Genomic DNA, 21,594 nt, shown 5'->3' with positions numbered 1-21,594 from the left:
AGAGAAGTAAAAACAGGGACTCAAATACTTGTACTCAAATGCTCACAGCAATGCTATTCACATTAGCCAAAAGGGGAAGCAACCCACATGTCCATCAATGAAGGAATGGATAAACAAAATGCAGTCTATCCATACAACGGAATATTATTCAGCCATTATGAAGGAATGGGGTGCTGACCCGTGTGACAATCAGGATAAACCTGCAAAATACCACGCGAAGGGAAAGAAGACCATCGCAAAAGGCTATTTACTGCGTGGCTTCATTTATATAAGTGTCCAGAACTGGCACATTCCTAGAGACAAACAGCAGGTTTCTGGTTGCCAAAGGCTGCGGGGAGGGAGAATGAGAGTGACTATTCATGGGTGCGGGGTTTCCTTTGAGGATAACAAAAATGTTTTGGAATTCGATTGATGAATGCCCAACATCATCAATGTGCAAAATGGCACTGAATTGTTCTCTCTAGAATGGCTGACATTTGGTCAATTTTACCTCAATTAAAAAAAAGAAAAAATGAGGCCAGGTGCAGTGGCTCAAGCCTGTAATCCCAGCACTTTGGTAGGCCGAGGCAGGCAGATCACTGAAAGTTGGGAGTTCAAGACCAGCCTGTCCAACATGGTGAAACCCTGTCTCTACTAAAAATACAAAAAAAATTAGCCAAGTGTGGTGGTGTGTGCCTGTAATCCCAGCTACATGGGAGGCTTAGGCGGGAGAATCACTTGAGGCAGAGGTTGCAGTGAGGTGGTGTCATGCCACTGCACTCCAGCCTGGGCAATAGAGCAAGACTCCGTCTCAAAAAAACAAAACAAAACAAAACAGAAGACAAACAAACCAAAAGGAATAGAAGATAGGGAACAAATAAGACAAACAATCAACACTCTGGTAGCTACGTCGCTGGTGATACTGAGGAAATGAGGAATCCATTTTCATACCCAAAGTGGTGTTTCCTGTAGATGACCTAGGGGTGTGCAAGACTCTGGCTGGAGAGGGGTGGGTTAGCGGCACCAGAAGGGGTTCACCCACGTGTGCACCTGCCAGCTTTCCTGTGCCCCCCCCCCTCCCCGATCTTGCCCCAGCATCAGGGAATTGGAGGCAACCTGGTCAGGCAAGTCTCCTACAGCCCTTAAACCCACGTTTCTAAATTGGATTCAATCGGAGGCAGCTTTCCAGTTAAAAGCCCAGGGCCTGGAGCTGGGGGGTGACAAGGTGGTCCTTGACCCAAGGACACTGATGACTGAGGGACAGACCGCAGAGGCAGGGGCCAGGATTGGGCGGGCAGTTTACAGGAGGTGAGCAGGATCAGCAGGAATTGCTGGTGAAGGCAGGAGGGTGCGTCTGTCGGGACTCCTTGCCCTCACTGCTGTCTAACAAGGAAGCCCGGGTAAGGAGAGGCCTCCAGCAGCTCAAGTGGGCCCAGGGACTCCGGCTGTAGCGTCTGTGGAGCAGGACATTTGAGCGGCTCCGATCTAGGGAGAACAGGACCAGCAGGCTCTGACCAAGGAAAGCCATGGCAACGTCCGGCCAACTCTGGAAGCAGATGGGTCATTTCCAAGATGTCCTGAGAAGGGTCCTATTCTTGAGTCCTTCCTCTGTCAACTCATCAGATTCTAACTTAGAGGGTGGGCTGCATCGTTTTCCTGCAGCTGCTGTAACAAAGTCCCACACACGCAGTGGCCGAAAGCAACAGGGATGTGTTAGCTCACCGTCCAGGAGGCCCAGTGTCCAACGCTGGTCTCGCTGGGCTAGATTCAAGGTGTCAGCAGGGCTGCTTCCTCCTGGAGGCTCTCGGGAGAATCTTTTCCTTGCTCTTTGCGGCTTCTGGAGCTGCCGCATCCTTGGCCTTCAGCCCTGTGCCCTGCTCCAGCTTCTGTGCTGGTTGCCACATCTCTCTCTGACCCTCCTGCCTCCTTGATAAGGACCTTTGTGATTGCAGTGGGCCCTGATAGCGTTTGGATGTCTGTTCCCTCCAAATCTCATGTTGAAATGTGATCCCCACTGTTGGAGATGGGGCCGGTGGGAGGTGTTTGGGTCATGGAGGCAGATCCCTCATGAATGGCTTGGTACCCTCCCCATGGTAGTGAGTTCACGCGAGAGTTGATTATTCATAGAGCCTGGCACATGGCCAGGCATGGTGGCTCACACCTGTAATCTCAGCAGGCTCTTACAGGCTCACACCTGTAAACTGCGGGAGGCCAAGCGGGATGGATCACTTGAGGCCAGTAGTTCGAGATCAGCCTGACGAACATAGTGAAACCCCGTCTCTACTAAAAATACAACAATTAGCTGGGCGTGGTGGTGGGTGCCTGTAACCCCAGCTACTCAGGAGGCTGAGGCAGGAGAATCACTTGAACCTGGGAGGTGGAGGTTGCAGTGAGCTGAGATTGCATCATGAGTTCAAGAGATCGAGACCATCCTGGCCAACATGGTGAGACCCCGTCTCTACTAAAAATACAAAAATCAGCCAGGGTGGTGCGCACCTGTGGTCCCAGCTACTCAGGAGGCTGAGGCGTAAGAATTGCTTGAACCTGAGAGGCAGAGGTTGCAGTGAGCCGAGATCATGCCAGTGCTCTCCAGCCTGAGCAACAGAGCAAGATTCCATCTCAAAAAAAAAAAAGCCTGGCACCTCCCACCTCCCCTCTCCTTGCTCCCTCTCTTGCCATGTGACGACGTGTGATGCACCTGCTCCCCCTTCACGTCTCGCCATGACTACCAGCTCCCTGAGGCTCTCGAGCTGATGCTGGTGCCATGCTTGTATGGCCTGCAGAACCGTGAGCCAAAAAACCTCTTTTCCATGCACATTACCCAGTCGCAGGTATTCCTACTTACAGCAATGCAAAACGGACTAATGCAGGCCCACTTTGAAGATCAAGAATAATTGCCTCATCTCAGAGTCCTGAATCCCATCTGCAAAGCCCTTTTTGCCATGTCAGCAGTCATATTCACTGGTTATAGTAGGGTATTTGGGGAGGAGTAGATGTATTTGCGGGGGCAGGTGGCAAAGATCAGGAATCTCAAGGTTTTTTTCCTGCAGAGGTGAGAACTGTGAGAGGGAGGCCCCTGAGCGTGGCCGGGCTCTTCTGGCTGTGTCTCTGGGGCCCACTGGAGCAGAGGAAGCTTTGTTGGTGCCGGTCTCAGTGTATTGTGCCTAATGACACAGAGATGGCATAAAGGGGAAAGGAAAGCCAGAGAGAGAATACAGGCCTGGGTATCACACAGATATGGGTCCAAATCCTGGCTCTGCCTCAGACAAGCCATGAGACTTGGAACAAGTTTTTCTTTTTTTTTGAGATGGAGTCTCACTCTGTTGTCCAGGCTGGAGTGCAGTGGCATGATCTCGGCTCAACATGACCTCTGTCTCCCGGGTTCAAGTGATTCTCCTGCCTCAGCCTCCCAAGCTGGGATTACAGGCATGCGCCACTATGCCTGGCTAATTTTTGTATTTTAGTAGAAATGGGTTTTCATCACGTTGGCCAGGCTGGTCTTGAACTCCTGACCTCAAGTGATCCGCCCACTTCGGCCGCCCAAAGTGCTGGGATTATCGGCATGAGCCACTGTGCCCAGCCATAGAATAAGTTTCTTAATAGCTTCTGACTTTCTCATCTCATCTCATCTCAGGAATATTCTGAGTGTGATGACTAAGTTTAGCAACCCTCCACAGGGCCTGGTAGGGGAGGTGTTTGATGAATGCTGGCCCTGGACAATCGCTGGGGAGTGCAGAGGACGGGAGAGGAGGGAGGCCAAGGCAAGCTGCCACCCTCTTCCTCTTCCGCCCTGCCCCACAGCTTTGCTGGGCACACACGGGGCGGCTGTGGCAACTGCTCTCTGGCCATGCTGGAATTGTGGGTTTCTCCTTTCCTGGTCACAGCTGATAAGTATATCCTGCTCAATACAAATACATCCACCCTCATGGCAAGAGTCCCAGGCTGGGAAATCTCTGAGCACCCCACCTCTAGCCCAAGGAAGGGTGCACTGCCTTTCCCCATAAATAGTTCAGGAGTACACAACTGTGGATGGGTGAGGGGTCTTCCCACCTCCTGGCTCCATGCTGTGGGATGCAGCTGGGGAAGATGTAGGCTGGGCTGGCAGTGGCGACTGTGTGGAAGTGGCAACCGTGCAGAAGTGGGTAGTTTGTAGCTATCAGCACTGATGGCGCTGAGAGCTGAAGGCTTAACGGCCAGCAGGAGGAGGTCTTGACTGCACCAGCCACTGTTCTCTGCACTACCATGCATTAACTCACTGAGTTCTGGCACAACTCTGAGGCTGTGGGTCCTTGCCACTCACTGTCCCCAGGAAACTTGCGGCAGAGAAAGGACCCAGCTAATGAACAAGTTAGTGCTGGAGACTGGATTTGAACACAAGTTTAGCTCCAGGACCTAAGCTTTTACCTGGAAGGTTGGCTCCTACATGAATTTAATTCAGAAACATGAGCTCGAAGTCTGTAGGAGACTTGTCTTCCCAGATTCCTTCCAATTCCCTGATGCTGGGGCCAGATGGGGGATCACTGGGGAACACTGGTTGGTGCACATGTGAGTGGGCTCCTCCTGGTGCTGTTAACCCACCCCTCTCCAGCCGGAGTCTTGCCCACCCCTGGACCATCTACAGGAAACAGCACTTTGAGTATTGATATGGTTGGGCTCTGTGTCCCCACCCAAATCTCATCTCAAATGATAATCAGAATTGTAATCCCCACGTCAAGGGAGAAACCCGGTGGGAGGCGGTTGAATCATGGGAGGGTTTCCCCCGTGCTGCTTTCATGCTGGAGTCCCTTCCCCCTTCTCCCTCTCCTGCTGCCACATAAGACATGCCTTACTTCTCCTTCCGCCCAGCACTGTAAGTTTCCTGAGGCCTCCCCAGCCATGTGAAGTGAGCCAATTAAACTTCTTTTCTTTATAAATTACTTATTCTCTGGTAGTTCTTTATAGCAGTGTGAAAACGGACTAATGCAGGTATAAAAGTGGACTCCTGGCCTGGTGTTGTGGTTCATCCCTGTAATCCCAGCACTTTGGGAGGCTGAGGAGGGTAGATCGCTTGAGGTCAGGAGTTCGAGACCAGCCTGGTCTTGAACATGGTGAAACCCCATCTCTACTAAAAATATAAAAATTAGGTGGGTGTGGTGGTGCATGCCTGGGATCCCAGCTACATGGGAGGCTGAGGCATGAGAATCGCTTGAACTCGGGAGGTGAAGGTTGCAGTGAGTGGAGATCGTGCCACTGCACTCCAGCCTGGACAACAGAGCAAGACGCTGTCTCAAAAAACAAAAAAATAAAAAAAGACAGAAAAAAAGAGTGGATTCCCTATTTCCTCATTATCACCAGCGACGCAGCTACCGGAATGTTAATCACTTTTCTTATTTGCCCCCTATCTTCTATCCCTCTTTTTAAAAATTGAGGTAAAATTGACGAAATGTCAGCTATTTTTGAGAGAACAATTCTGTGGCATTTAGCACACTCACAATGTTGGGCATTCATCTATCCAGTTTCAAAACAGTTTTGTCACCCTCAAAGGAAACCCCGTACCCATGAATAGTCACCCTCATTCCCCCTGTCCCAGCCCTTGACAACCAGTAACCTGCTGTTTGTCTCTAGGAATGTGCCAGTTCTGGACACTTAAATAAATGAAGCCACGCAGTAAGTAGCCTTTTGTGACGGTCTTCTCTCCCTTCCCATGGCATTTTGCAGGTTTATCCCTATTGTAACATGGGTCAGCACCCCATTCCTTCACATGGCTGAATAATATTCCACAGATGGGCAGACGACATTTCGTTTATCCATTCATCCACTGATGCATATTTTGGTTGTGTGGGCACATTTGGGTTGTGAATAGCGCTGCTATGAGCATTTGAATACAAGTACTTGAGTCTTCACTTCTCTTGGGTCTATACATCCAGGGGTGGAACTCCTGGATCATATGGTAACTCCATGTTTATCACAAGGAACCACCAAGCTGTTTTCCACGGTGGCCACACCATTTTCATTTCCACCAGAAGTGCACGAGGGTTGCTGTTTCCCCATATCCTTGCCAACATTTATTTTCTGCTTTATTAGAATTTTAAAAAGTTATAGCCATCCTAGAGTAGAGAGTGTTTATTTTTATTTATTTATTTTTTGAGACAGGGTCTTGCTCTATTGCCCAGGCTGAAATGCAGTGGTGTGATCATGGCTCTCTGTAGCCTTGACCTCCTGGCCTCAAGCAATCCTCCCACCTCAGCCTCCGAAGTAGCTGGGACTACATGTGTGTGCCACCACACCTGGCTAATTTTTAAATTTTTTGTAGAGACTGCTGGGGGTCAGGGGGAGGTGGGTGGTCATGTTATGTTGCCCAGGCTGGTCTGGAACTCCTGGAGTTCAAGTGATCTTTCTGCCCCAGCCTTTCAAATGCTGGGATTTACAGGCGTGAGTCACTGTATCTGGGCTTATCCCTCACTTTTAAATGCAGAGCTAAGATACCACTTGGCCCCACCTCTACAGATCCAGTTGAGGAAATGGGTTTTCCAAGTCCAGCGCCCTTGGTAGAGAAGGATCGTTGGTGTCAATGGACTGGGGCTGGTGGAACCAGCCGACCCAAACTTCAGAGGAAACCCAATCTTCCCCTTGGCCCAGTAACCATGGAGACAACCCCAGGCATGACCTGCTCACACCCCAACTCCAGAGTGGACAGAGTTCACGTGAATGGACTCCCTCAAGTTCTCCAGAGAGGTAGAGGTTTCTCTAAAAAGTCACTCAAACTTGGTATTAAAAAAAAACAAAAACCTTGGCTTCCATCAGCTCCTATTCCAGCTGAAGGCCAGTGGTCCTGACTCAGCCCCCAGCACGATTCCTCAACCCCTTTGCCACATACTGTCTGACTTTGCACGCTTGGCTGTTCAACAACTGAGGCAGTTTCAAGAAAAGGCTGTCCCCTCTCCAGAGAGACAGGCTGGACTGTGACATCATTCATTATGGGTGTGGACGTTGGAACTGGCCTCGAATCCCAGCTGTGCCCTCTGCATTGAGCCATGAGTTTGGCCAAGTGACTTCTCAGTGCCTCAGTTTTCTGTGCTGTAAAATGGACAGAATGATACTGCCTTCTTCCTACGGCTGTTGCAAGGATGAAGTGAGTTAACACATGAGGGATGAACATGGGCTCCGTCATGTAGTTTTTCAATAGGAGATCCGTTATCACCATTGAGAGCAGTCAACAGGGTTAAGGATGGTGACAGTCAACCCCTCACCTCCCCAATTGCAAAGTGCCATCCCCCATAGACAGAGCGTCCGTCTCAGGCACTGGTTATTGACAGAGCATCTCTCTGTCTCAGGCAATAGTTTCTGGCTGAGATTGTTAGCAACTCTCCCTCACCCCAAAGATAAAAGGGCTACAGGCCGCGCATGATGGCTCATGCCTGTAATCCCAGCATTTTGCGAGGCTGAGGCGAGCAGATCATCTGAGGCCAGGAGTTCAAGACCAGCCTAGCCAACATGGTGAAACCCCATCTCTACTAAAAATATAAAAATTAGCCAGGCGTGGTGGCATGTGCCAGTCATCCCAGCTACTTGGGAGGCTGAAGCAGAAGAATCACTTGAACTCAGGAGGTGAAGGTTGCAGTGAGCCAAGATTGCACCACTGCACTCCGGCCTGGGCAAGACAGCCAGACCCTGTCTCAAAATTAAATTAAAATTTAAAGGGCTACAGGCCACTGAACCATATGACCTCATTATGAAAGGTGGAAAAAAATTTAAACCCACTTGCCACACCTATGTTATGCCATGCTGTGTGACCGAAGATGAACATACTGCCTCTTTTCATGTGATTTCAGGAGGGAGTCTGCAGATGGCCTGTGCACTTGCCTGTCCTTACCTAACCTGGACCTTATGGTAGAGCTGCTAAGCTCTTTATCCCTTCCCTTCAGTGGAGATCTGTATTTGAATTATCTTTTTCAAGTACTACCAATCTTTGTAGGTTTATTGTCTCTGGACAGCGCAGTAAGAGGGAACTAGAGAAATCTGCTTTCTGTAGATGGAATTCCGCCTCATATTACCGAGCCCTTAATATCAAAGTCCTCTAGTCCTCTGAAATCTATTTTCTGTCTTCTGAGGAAAGTCAATTTGAAACCATTTTTCAGGGAAGACAGCAAGGAGACTTAATGCTGACGGCCATGGAGAGGCTCAGGCAGCCAGTGATGGAGAGGCTCAGGCAGTCAGCCATGGAGAGGCTCAGGCAGTCAGCGATGGAGAGGCTCAGGCAGTCAGCCATGGAGAGGCTCAGGCAGTCAGCGATGGAGAGGCTCAGGCAGTCAGCGATGGAGAGGCTCAGGCAGTCAGCCATGGAGAGGCTCAGGCAGCCAGCGATGGAGAGGCTCAGGCAGTCAGCCATGGAGAGGCTCAGGCAGTCAGCCATGGAGAGGCTCAGGCAGTCAGCCATGGAGAGGCTCAGGCAGTCAGCCATGGAGAGGCTCAGGCAGTCAGCGATGGAGAGGCTCAGGCAGCCAGCCATGGAGAGGCTCAGGCAGTCAGCGATGGAGAGGCTCAGGCAGCCAGCCATGGAGAGGCTCAGGCAGCCAGCCATGGAGAGGCTCAGGCAGCCAGCCATGGAGAGGCTCAGGCAGCCAGCGATGGAGAGGCTCAGGCAGTCAGCCATGGAGAGGCTCAGGCAGCCAGCCATGGAGAGGCTCAGGCAGCGACTGGGGTGTGGCTGCTAAGGGACGGATCTAACATCACAAGCCACGGTCTAGGAGCTGACACCCACACCGTGTAAATGAGAGAAACAACAACGTTTCCTTCTTAAATCAAATCAAGCTGTATTGATAATGCTGATTTAGCAGGAACCACTCTAAAAATCAGAGACAATTAGAATGCCTTCCCCATCAAATTATTTTATTAGGTTAATTAAACAGCTTAAAGATGATTCATTTTGTGTGGTACCCTTCTAGAAAATATTTCAAGTTTTTAAGTGAACTTCCGATACATAAAACAAAATTACTTCAGCATACACAAATTTCAGATCAAAATACAACACTCTGTTTCTGTTTTCTTACAGTTATAAAATCCAGTCAATACAAACTACATAAAAAAGATAAAACACTTTCACTGATCCTTGGTACAAGAGAACAGCATGATGGCAAAATGTTCCCCAAACACAGGTCCTGGGCTCGTGAGAAGGGACCAACCCCACAATATACTGAAACATGTAAACACAGTGTGTGCTACTTAATTTAGGTTAACAAATCCTTTTTGCATCAGTATTACTTGTAAACCATAAAGCAACTTTTTAAAAGAAAGGTTATTAACTAAAAATTACTTCTGACTGCAAATTTCTTACCAGCAAGTGAACACAAAATTATTCCACAAAACAAACTAGTACCTTTGGACCACAGGATGTGAGACGTGACATTTCAATGAAATCAACTTAGCACAACTTCTCTACTATCCTACTGAACTTGGGGAGTACAATTTTACAAGTTGCAGCCTTCTAGCACTTCCAATATTTTGAACTTTCTAAACCTGCCTTCCATTTAGCTATGATTTTCATTGCAGATCCCTGTTTTTCCGTAGTAGGACTTTATTAAAGATAGGATAATATCACACACAATACAATCTTAACTGAATATGTGTCTTAGCAGACCTACTTGGAATTCTACGATAACAAAGTTGCAGGATTTAGAAGAAATACTATTCTGCAGGTCCCATGTCAGAAAACATAGGTATGTTCAACAGGTTTGTGTTGAACAGGATGAGTTTTGGTGTGGTATTTATATGGCATTCATGGCATTTTCCTTAGAGTATTCAAAGCATCAAAATGACAAATCAAGATTGCTAAAAACCAGTCTTGGACAAGGGTGACAGTCACATATTCGAGGGTCCAGCACAGCACCGGCATGAGCCAACAGGAGCCACGCCGGCCACCTGCTGGGCCAGGGTCCACTGCGAAAAGCAACCCTGAATTGGGGAGGGTCAAATAGAATTTACAAATCTTTTCAGGAATTTCCCTGATAGTTCTCTTTCATGGCAGAAGACCTATACCCGTGATGGAAAACAAAACAAAGTACACATTTCTAGTGTGTCATGAATGGGTCTCACTCACAGATAGGTACAGACATCACTGTCACTAGTAACACACAATGAAGTCTGCCTACGCCTACCTGAGGAGCATCTGCGATACCGTTTCTGATGAGGACAGGACTGTGCGGAGGTGGGCAGAGCAGGGGGTGCTTTTGTCAGCTCTGCTGATCACGTCCAGGCTGCTGGTACACACCCCAACAGTGGCTGCAAAGACTGTTCAAAACTTCTGCTGAAGCCACAATGATTACTGGATGGTTGTCACGATTCACAAAAGGTGTGATACAAAAAACAAAGGGGTATCACCACTATGTCGCTGGCGAACTGAAGGGGTACAAGACCGAGGGACCAAACACAAGCTGAATTCAAAGCGAAAAGAACCCCAGTGGCAGAAAGAGCCACAAATTATTTAACTACGCAAGTTGTGCTAACAAACAGACTGTGCTTTTCTTAACTAAAGGCCACTTGATACATTTCCCAAAATACAATTTTTATTCAGATTATCTTTGTTTTCATGGAGAGCTTGAATTTTGAGATACGCTCTAGGAAAAAGATGTTATCACCCACACAAATGGAAGGCTTACTTCTTTATTTCTTAAGCTGATGATACCCTTTTGCCCGTCCCATGTACCAGATCCTACATAATTTTTAAAAATAAAACATAAGGCAATTTCAATGAGCATATGCTAGACTAACAATAAATTTATTTTCTGAAGTTTCTTTTGAAGCACAAATTCCTTTTAAAAAAATATGAAAAGGTGGTCTCTCTCGTAAACAAGCAGTTCTAGTTTCCGATCCCACCACGGTTTGGAACACAGTGTGTTTTTAAGTCAGAGCTGAAGAGGAGAGAAGGAAACAAGGGCTGCGCTCCGCTCTGGTGAATGCGAGCTGGAAAGGGACAGGGGAGGACCCACATGGAGGCTCCCCACTCGGCTCTGTGGACGGACGTGGCAGAGGGCCTGTCACACAAGAGGACACCCGGGCCGAGCACGTCTGGGAGCGCGGGGCTGCGCTGCGTGCTGAGGTAGTGCGTGGGGCCTGTGCCTGCCTGCCCTCCCGGCTTGGAGGGGGGCCCTGAGGGCCTCTGGGGCCGGCCTGAAAGGTGTCATTCCAGCCTACAGGTGCCTAAGGGGCTGGGATGTGTCCTTGGCGGTGCCTCAGAAGGCACATGGGCCCGAGTTCTGACCTGGAGCCTTGGGGACAGATCTGACTCTCACAGCCAGGGCCAGCTGGTTGTGGAAAGTGCTAGCATGAAGGTCTGCTCAGGGATCTCTGAGGATCATGCTCTGGCCATTATGCGGTCTGAAGAACCAGAAGAGCTATTCTCCTCGCCTCCAACAACCCGCCCCAACTGCACCTTGTTTTCCTTCTTATTTTGGATACATAATTCAAGCAGTCAAAAAACCAGGCTGGAAGAGGGTTGGGACAGAGGAGCAGAGGGCAGGGTGGGAAAGCTATCCCAAGAAGAGCGAGTAAAAACGACGACTCCAAATATGGCCAAAATACCCTTCCTCCACCTTGACGGCAATCCCTAAGCTGGCAGAGAAAGACGCGCCGACTGCGAAGTGCCTGTTTTCTCGGAGATTCCACCTAGCAGTGTCCATGGGGAGCCACAGTGGAACATGGAGAGAAAAACCAATGCTGGTTCAAACGAAAGGTTATTCACCAGTGAAAGAAACGGGGAGAAGACACAGCCAGCTACCTCTGAAGATGTGGTGTGCACCCCAGCCTAAAAATCTCCTATGATCATGATCCCGTGTTTCCCCTATTTCTGAGCAGATCTTTTTTTTTAACTTTTAATTTTTTATTTTTGTGAGTCAGAGTCCCCCTCTGTCGCCCAGGCTGGAGTGCAGTGGCACAATCCTGGCTCACTACAACCTCCGCCTCCTGGGTTCAAGAGATTCTCCTGCCTCAGCCTCCCGAGTAGCTGGGATTACAGACATATGCCACCATGCCCGGCTAATTTTGTATTTTTAGTAGAGACGGGGTTTCTCCACATTGGTCAGGCTGGTCTCAAACTCCCGACCTCAGGTGATCTGCTCACCTTGGCCTCCCAAAGTGCTGGGATTACAGGCGTGAGCCACTGTGCCCGGCTGTTCTACTTCCCTTTCACATTCAGAGATCAAGAATGACTTTATCAAATGTCTTATTGAAATCAAGACGAGCTGAGCACATCATATACTCCTACCTCTGCCAGTCTCATAACCTAACCAGGAAAAGAAGTGTATGATATGATAGAAGGATTAAGTAGTTCACTTTTTGTACCACTTTGTTAAATAACCTTCTTTATGCAAAGGTACAAAAGTTCCACACACATGCACAAACACACATGCACGTACACACAAGTACTTGTAACACATATTTGTTTTTAAGTTTCATGTAACATCCAAGTTAAGAAAGCATAGTTAGGTCTACTGATCTAAAACAGAGATCTAGGAATTATCTAATTTCTTTGACCAATATAGATTACTACCTTTGCTATTTCAATGAAAAACAGAAAAATTCAACTTTAGTAAAGAGTTTTAAGTATTATTAGAGAATTTCACTGGGCAAATTCTAAACAAAGGGTTATTTATAACAAACTCTATGTATTCTAAACACATATTTTGGGCTGTTTCAGCTATCTAGAATTGTCTTGAATTTAAATATTAGAGATGTAGAAGGAGAGAGGTGGCATGGGTCTAGAAAGTAAATCATTTTCTGGCTGGATGCTCACACCTGTAATCCCAGCACTTTGGGAGGCTGGGGCAGGTGGATTGCCTGAGCTCAGGAGCTCAAGACCAGCCTGGGCAACATGGTGAAACCACATCTGTTCTAAAAATACAAAAAATTAGCTGGGCATAGTGGTGTGCACCTGTAGTCCCAACTAATCGGGAGGCCGAGGCAGGAGCATCCCTTGAGACTGGGAGATGGTGCCACTGCACTCCAGCCTGGGTGACGGAGCAAGACTCCGTCTCAAAAAAAAAAAAAAAAAAAAAAAAAAAAAGTATTTTATGAACACCAACTTCTAATACATTTACTTGCATATCATGTGGCAGCAGACGTGACAATGTGGAAAGCTATAAGGCCCGGGACATTGACTGCAGGCAGCCTTGGCCTCATCCACAGGGCCTCCCACCACCCCATGTTGAGAGGTGACATAATCATGGTGGCAGCAACAGTGGTCACTGCATGCAAGGCACTCTCCCAGCTGCTTACAGTCATCACCCAGTTAATCCTCACAACAACCTGCAGAGATATGTCCTCCTGCTATTCTTCTTCCACATAAGAAACGGAGCCTTGGGAGCCTTAAGAGCTTCCCAAGTCACAGAGTAATAGGTGTGGCAGAAGCCTCCAAGCCCAGATGCACCTGCCACCAAGGCCTCTGCTCTCAACCACTGGGTTTGTAAGGAAAGTATATAAAGATGATTGCCTGAAAATAATTAAAATAACAAAGTCTGGGGTTTAAGTTAAAGGACTAAGCCTTTGTTCTCATGGAAATCACTTCCAGGAAATGTCTCATGTCCTGAGCTAAGTCAGTCTCATGTCCTGAGCTAAGTCAACAGGGTGCTAACAGATTGTCATTGGAGGAGAAGCTTTGCCATTCTACTATTGAAAGGAAGCCCTTTACTCCGAAAAGCACAAGCATAAAAATTAAATCTTATTAATGCATAAGGACAGTTAAAGTTGGCCATACTTGGTACAACGTAAGCACCAGATTTTACCTGGTGCTTAAGTTATACCAAGTATGCCAGGCTTTTAGAAATGGGCATAACTCTTTTGGCCATGGCATCACTGAACTCCTCCATTTAAGTAGGATGTGTACACGACTGTGCCCTGAAACTGGGCCATTATTACAAGATCTCCTTGGAGGAAGAGTCTTGCCTACAACTGGTGGGCTTCCTCAGCTTCTTCCTCCTGACTTGGTGACCAGGCAAGCTGACAGACACTAGGGAGGATGGAGGCGACCACGTGCGGAGTGCAGAAGGCGCATACCGGAGGAAGGTGAGGGACGTTCCACAGACACATGGAACAAATCACATTATTCATGATTTTCAGTATCATCCAACTCTATATAGTTCTGCCAACCTCAACTCTGCACTTAGGAAACACTTTGAGTGAGGAGGAACTTAGCAATGAGTAGATTTTCATCAAAATTAAAGATTTCTGGGAAACAATAGCACCTTATAGAAAATGAAAACAACAGTATCCTCAAGCACCCAAATCCCAAATACTGGGTCAGATGACAGATAGACACATTTTCTTGTCTGATGCTAACAAGAATGGAAATCGAGCCCCGTTTTATATAGCAGTGGCGTTTAAATAGACTACTTTTCTGCATTATGAAAACACAGCCTTTTAAAGACTCTTCAAAGTTCAAGTTGAGTTTCAAGTAATCACTTTGCAGCAACTCTAGGAGAATTATTATTCCTCCTGGTTTTAAGTGCTTTTTTTTTTCTTTTGTTTTTTTTTTAAGTAGTAAAATGGAAAACAGGCCTTAGAGAATTGTATTCCTCAAGGCCGCTGACTGCCTGCTTCCAAGCTTTTGTTAAAGAACAGAATGTGTTGAATTCTTCTCAATTGGCAGGGGATCAAGCACAACACTACATAATGAGGTAGCTGAGAACAGAGTTTTTCCTATAAACACAAAGAACAACTGAATAAGTGCATGTAATTCTCATCCAATTAAACAGGAAACATGATAAAGCAAGTTACTACAGTTGTATTTAAACCAAGTTGACTGGTATAACTTGAAAAAATTTAACCCAAGGTTCTAAGGTAAGCCTTACTCATAACTGATGAGTAAAAACAACAAAAATAAGGTACCCAAACCTACTATTTGTACTGAAATGCTAAACATAAGATCCTAATAAATATAATTCACCAACCAGAAGACAGATGAACCTATGTTTGGGATGTAAATGATTTGAAATGGCCGTTCATTTACGTGGATCCTATTCACTGTCTACTCGTTCACTTCATCTTAAGGCAGTGTGTCCCCCAGACTCTGTGGGTTGCCATCCTTTTCCACCTGTTCCTTCTCTAATTCATATCACGAATGTACAATTTCTGGTTTTCTTTCAATGTGTGCACAGAAGGAAGCTCAACAACTTTCTTGAGCCAGGAAGAAATTATTATCAACATTTATAATCAGGCCAAATTTCAGTTGAGTAGTGACTTTTAAAGAATTAGTTTTAATCTCAAAAAAAAAAAAAAAAAAAAAGAGGCCAGGCGGGGTGGCTCACACCTGTAATCCAGCACTTTGGGAGGCTGAGGCGGGCAGATCACGAGGTTTAGGAGATCGAGACCATGCTGGCTAACATGGTGAAACTCCGTCTCTACTAAAAACACAAAAAATTCACCGAGCGTGGTAATAAGTGCTTGTAATCCCAGGTACTGGGGAGGCTGAGGCAGGATGATTGCTTGAACCCAGCAGGCAGAGGTTGCAGTGAGCTGACATCGCGCCATTGCATTCCAGCCTGGGCAACAGAGCAAGACTCTGTCTCAAAAAAAAAAAAAAGAGGGCAACAGTCATTTCTTACTAAATAATTTTATAATGTAGTTTTATTTATTAGATGTTTAATTTCATGAAAAGGGGAAGGGGTTTAAAAATCCAATCACTTAGAGAATTTCAATGACAGAACTGAAAAAGAACAAACTTTCTAGCGAGTGTGGTGGCTCATACCTGTAGTCCCAGCTGGGTCTCCATGTCTGAGGCCAGGAGTGTGAGATCAGCCTGGGCAACAGAGCAAAACCCTGTTTCTAAAAGAAATTTAATAAAATAAAATAAAATAAAATAAAATAAAAAAGAATAAACTTTCCTAAACTGTATGCATTAGACCAAACCATTTGGAAGTATGATTTAATTCCTCAGATGTCACATAAATGGAACTGTTACAATAAGACAATATTGAAATGTTTAAAATGGAAATAATAATAGGATTACTTCTGAAAAGCACAAAACCTTAGCAAGTTTTACCAGCTAACTTGCAAAAAATACAGAAAATGCCTAGCAGTCAATACCACTGAGACTTAACTGCCAGCAGGTATGACAGACGCTCAATCCAAGTTTGTGTTATCAAATATGGGCAAATGGGCCCCTTCTCATCGTTATACTACGAATTTCTGTAATTTCTCAAAACTACAGAAAGAGTAAAGAGTATTTCAAGAATTATTAAAAGCCATCAAAACACTTTCCTCAACATTCTAAGACATAGTTTATTTTCCCTTACTAATTACATGGAATAAGAGAGGGAAGTATACATGAAGCTCTTTGAAATAAAAAAAGTTTCTCTTTCAAACAAACTTTCTTCTGCTCCTACGACCTTAGTAAATTCTTAACCTTCCTATAGCTAACTAACAAAGAAAATCAAAGATCTTTCGGCTTATGCCTGTGCAACTAGCAAAGGACATGTTTGGGAGCGTAAATTGTATTAATACTAAAAATGATTATTCTATTATTAAAAATACTTGCATGCCTAGAAAAATCAAGTTCCAGCCTCATTGGCTGACTGGTGAGCTGATAATCCAAAGACCTGGCTTCTGCTTTTGGTTCTTGCTCCTCCCTAAAGTGAGAAATGAGGCCGTATCTATCAGGCCTTCAAGATTACCCTGGTACAGTGGGGAGAGTGCCCTGCCTATTCCAGAGGGGTGAGGATCAAAGGGGTATGTCCTGGAAAGATTTTGAGACCCATATAAAAAGCAGTCAGTAAAGCCCAATACTAAACATGATCAACATTATAAGCTGTGCTGAGTCTATAGAGGGTCTCCAAAAACCTACAGAACACGTGGAGACCACAGGATTGTACATCATGTACATCAGGCACTTGGCACTGTTTATGCTATACTAGTTTCAGCTCCATATAGGAGGCCGGCCCATGCTAGTTTCAGCTCTGTATAGGAGGCCGGTCCATCTGGGTACAAAGTTTCTCACTGAAAACCCAGTAAAATCATTCACTCCTGGAGTGCCCTTTTCAACAGAAGAACATTACTTTGATCATAAGAATCTTATACTTATTTGTCAAATGTTTATTGACTACCTACTCTGTGAAAGCACTGAGATTGGCAGATGACAAAGACGGGGCCCTTGCCTGTTCCATAGTGGGTTTATGACCTCGAGTAGGAGAGTGGTGTGACATCTGCCTCACTGTTCAGCTCCCAGGATGGCAAGCACAGTTCCTAGTGGGTGCTCATCAGACATGTGTTGGCTGACCCAAGGCGGGTTTTGCTACACTCAGCTGGTCTCTTCTCACTGACTTCCTGGACTCCAGTGCTCAGCGAGCAGCCAGTGGAAAAGGGCCGCCTCACCTTTCCCTTCCACCAGGTGTTTTTCACGGCGTTCCGGCATCTTTAAATTGATACAGTCAAAGCGCCACCTCATTCTTCCCCTATTTAACCAAAGGTCTTCATTTGACCACAGGAGGCCTCTAGAATCATGAATGCCAACATTCTGGAAGGGGATACTGTAGTGTTTCTAGCATTCCTTGGAAGGTTTTTGTAATCCCTGGTTTGGTACACTGAGGTAGGAATGTACCAAATGGGCCACAGTAGCTAAGACATTTCTCTAGAAATGAAACTTAACTACCCATGAGTAATTTAGGTGCCATAGCAAAGCCAGTCCTCTCTTTACCATGTTTGTATGTACAAAGTATGTATTTCCTATACACTGACGAGGGAATCCCCCCAACTCATAAATTATAAAAATGACACTTCCAAACCATCAATGAAGAAAGTGTCATCATTAAAGTGGTAGTGCAATACAACAAAGTGTTTACAAACAAAACACCATCCAACATACCCCCAAATGCTCTTTTTTGGTTGTTATACAGTTTGAAAAAAGCCTACAGTTAGCTATCAATTCCTTACAGCAATGAAGTACTAAGCTAAACAATGAATTTAGAAATTTCTTAGGCCAAATCTTGACAGTATACCAACTACAAGTTGGTAAACACTGTTTTTAATCCTGCTAAAGAAGAGAAATGCGAACACCAAGTAAAACTTATTATAAACTACAAATATTTCAATATTTACACTCAATATGAGTTTGACACAGTAGTATAAACTGAAGGTCAACAGGCTCAAGAATTTATCTGAAGCACCAGGAGACAGTAATATATGTAGTTTAGAACTACAATTCAAAAAGTAAACACATACAGATACATTTATCAGGTCAAATAGCATCACACACACACATGTACGCTCATTCACTCACTCATCTCTCACACTTTTTCTTCTCACAGCATATAAGCACTATCAAAAACAAAACAAAAAACACTTTAAATAAACACTTAAATCTTTGAAAAATCTAAATTTGGATATGCTAAACAAAGAAACAAACTACCTAATTTAGACTGCAGCCTAGGAGAGATTCTTTAAATATTTACATATTCTAACCTGAGACAACTTTCCTTCTGAAAATAAATTGCACTTCCCCCAAAGATATTTGTATTTAAAATTTAAGACCTATCCTGAGCCACCAATTCCAACACACACCTGGTAAAACTGCCTTATCAAGAAAGAAGTATCAAAAAGTTATCAAGAAATGATGTTTCAAGGCATAAGTGGAATGTTAAAACACAAACCTGCATGAAATGAGTCAAAATTTATTTTACAATACTGAAATAACTATAATTTACAAAACAGTCATGATTAATTTTGGAGCATAGTAAAATTAAATACATCCCTGTACTTCAACACAATATTTTAATATTTATATATAGTAAAATAACAGTTTGGCACTTAGCAGCTTTGTTGGTTATTGCATCCCATATTATGTGGCAAATTTATTTTACATAAAACATTATCTAATTTCTGCAGTTATAGTGTCAATGAACTGAAATTAAAAAAAAATAACAACACTATTTTTATAAAATGAATTTACCAAGTCATGCAGGTACTGATAATATTGCAAGAGGAACACATTCACTCCTAAATAATGAACTGTCTCCTTGGAGAGGCCTGGTATAGACTGGAAAAAAAACTTTTAAATGTCAGAAATTAAAAAACGAGAATTGCTGACGATCGTGGCTTTAACTGGATGTCAGTTACTGTTTTAATGTTCCCCAGTTGCAGCTGCTGAATGCCAAGGTACTGTTCTGTACAGGATATTTCACCAAAGCAAATTTAGTTTTTCAGCTATTTGCTTCCTCTAAAACTAATATCTAGTTGTAAAAAGAAAAATCTTCCTTTCTTTGCAGAGGCCACATAGTTTGCTTTCATTAAAAGATCTCCACACTGTCACTACGAAAATGTGCAGACAACAGCTGACTGGTACACAAAACAATTCTGAACTTGGTTTTGACTGACATATTAAACATGATTGAATTACATGACTGTGTGGCACATCTGGCCTGGTGCCTCTGGTATGTAAGATAAAAACCTTACACTTTCTCTTATCAGGTATCTTCTGGCTAAAATGGAGAGTTAATGTACCACACTCAACACTCTCTAGAACCCCATAGGCATAGCATCTTTCAGCAACTTTTGTAGCATTGTACTGACTTCCAGCAGGTATAAGAAAAAAAATCACAGTTAGGTCACCCTTTTTTAAATCTATGGGTGGGAGAATGTACGTGATGTTTTTCATATGCATGTTAATTGCATACAAACGTTCCATACAGGAAGTTTCTAGAAGAAATTCCTGTTCTTGACTTAAAACCAAAGGATACCTTTATACATGTGTTAATAAGACAAAATGCTGCTTCTTACAGCCATATTCCCAAAGGAAAAAAAAGCTATTTTTTTTTTAGAAAACAATTAAAAATGAAGTACTGTATATTAAATTGATTAGAAATTTGACATTGCATAAAATTCAATTTAGGAAGTAATCAAGCACTTTGATGTCCCCGATTTCACACTAGGGTGGTGTAATTCAAGTGGAAAACAAAATATCTTACAAGATATGTTCCACGAACGAAAGACATTTTTCCCCCAATGAAAAGTGGGGTAAAGTGAGTTGAGGTGGGAATGAGAGATAGGAAAGGAGGGAAGGATGAAAAGATTAATTTGCTCTGCTATGAACAGAATGAAATTAAGTTGAGGTAGTTTATTCTACCAGCCAAACTTTACTCGTAACATAATTTGTCTAAAACTCTCACTAGTGAATGCCACTGGGAAACTTCTATTACAAAGACTAGATTCTTAACACAGATTCGCATTCTAAGACGAGTTTCCAAACCCTAAACAGTAGTAAACAGACTTTGTGTGCTTTCAGACAGGTTATATGAAAAAGTTTTTGATCCCTATATATTTTGTCTGGATAGCTTTTTCGTTTTTGTTTTTTTAGCCATAGCAGACCTTTATTATTTGTCTGACTCAGGTCTTTCTTTTATAAAATCTCCTACTCACTAATATCCTCATACTTAGAAAATGGTTTTGCTCATTGAGAAGGCAGAATGGCACTGCAGGAGACCCTTCCCAGCTCCACAGGTACTACCCCAGAAAGGATGCGTGACGTGTCTTGATCTAAGTCAACACAGAAGCGAGCAACTTCTTTCAGTTCACATGAGGGCTGCAACCTGACTCATCAATTTACTGAATCTTTACATTATTAAGATAAAGTTATAAAAGAGCAATTTTATCTTCATTTCAATTCATCATGATATAGTTTTAAAAAGATTCTTAGGACAGAGTACTAGGAATAAATGGAGACTAACTGGCATATAGTCCAATCTAACATTTTAGGCACAAACCTTAATTTGTTGGGCAGGGTTAGGCATAATACAGCCTTCCAAGTGCAGTGGAAAAGCAGTCTTGGCATGTTTGGATATGTTGATTTGCATATACGGATTTTGTTTGTTACCAAAGCTACGTATTTGAACACAGCAGTCGGACATGAGCTCCCTTCAGGGAAAATGCACCTTAGTATTTTAACTTTGATATTTTACATGATACCAATTCCCATTCTCTTTTCCTTTTGATATTTACTAGCCTCCATCGTCTACAGCCACAGCTAACTGAAGGAACTCACTCCTCCCGGGTAGTTTTTCAACAGTTACGTGTTCTCCCAAACAAGAGCTGAAGCTCAAGTTTGTAAGCATCATAAAACCACCAAAGAGTTACCATACGAAAGCCCAGCACAGAGTGAGTTTCAGCTGCCATCTCTGCTCTCCCGTTCGTAGCTATGTTATGGTGCTCCTGGGTCAGGATCTCGCACTCTGCTCTGCTTCCTCCTCAAGGGGAATGAACACGAATACGGAATAAGCCTTGCTGAAGCTGCAGGCGGAAAAGCTTGCAATTCGCAATGCGTAAGGCTGCACACCCTGTGCGGCGAAGGTCGGATGGAAGGAGTGGTTTAGTGTGGTGCCAGGTTCCTGTGCTTCTTTTAAACTCACGCACGTAGTCGTAATTGGTACCTAAGCCACAGAAATAAGCAAGGGTGAGAAAATGTACCCAGAATCAACAGGAAACAGTTCCAAGAAAATCACTGTAACACTCTTACCTGTATCAAGATCTCCAATAACGTAAATACTAGCTCCTATAGGTACAGCTCCATAAACAAAAGAGGAACTGGCGGGGATGCATAAATTCTGGTCGTTAAGATAGATCCACCTGAAAACAAAGCCCGTGCACAAAATTAAGCAAATC

General features: G+C 44.5%; 1 protein-coding gene across 1 annotated transcript in view; it reads right to left on the bottom strand.

The window, feature by feature from the left end:
• Positions 1–18,577: 18,577 nt before the first annotated feature.
• GAN (gigaxonin) overlaps positions 18,578–21,594 on the bottom strand; it is a 64,052-nt gene continuing 61,035 nt past the window's right edge. The window contains exons 10-11 of the mRNA XM_003272472.3: positions 21,449–21,558; positions 18,578–21,362 (exon numbers count right to left, since the gene is read on the bottom strand). Coding sequence (XP_003272520.1) covers positions 21,181–21,362; positions 21,449–21,558 — 292 coding nt within the window. The 3' untranslated portion in view covers positions 18,578–21,180. The remainder of the gene's footprint in view (positions 21,363–21,448; positions 21,559–21,594) is intronic.

Source organism: Nomascus leucogenys, chromosome 2 (assembly GCF_006542625.1).
Source record: "Nomascus leucogenys isolate Asia chromosome 2, Asia_NLE_v1, whole genome shotgun sequence".
NCBI lineage: Eukaryota > Metazoa > Chordata > Mammalia > Primates > Hylobatidae > Nomascus > Nomascus leucogenys.
The sequence above is the reverse complement of the archived record's forward strand: the minus strand, read 5'-3'. Positions and strand labels throughout refer to the sequence as shown.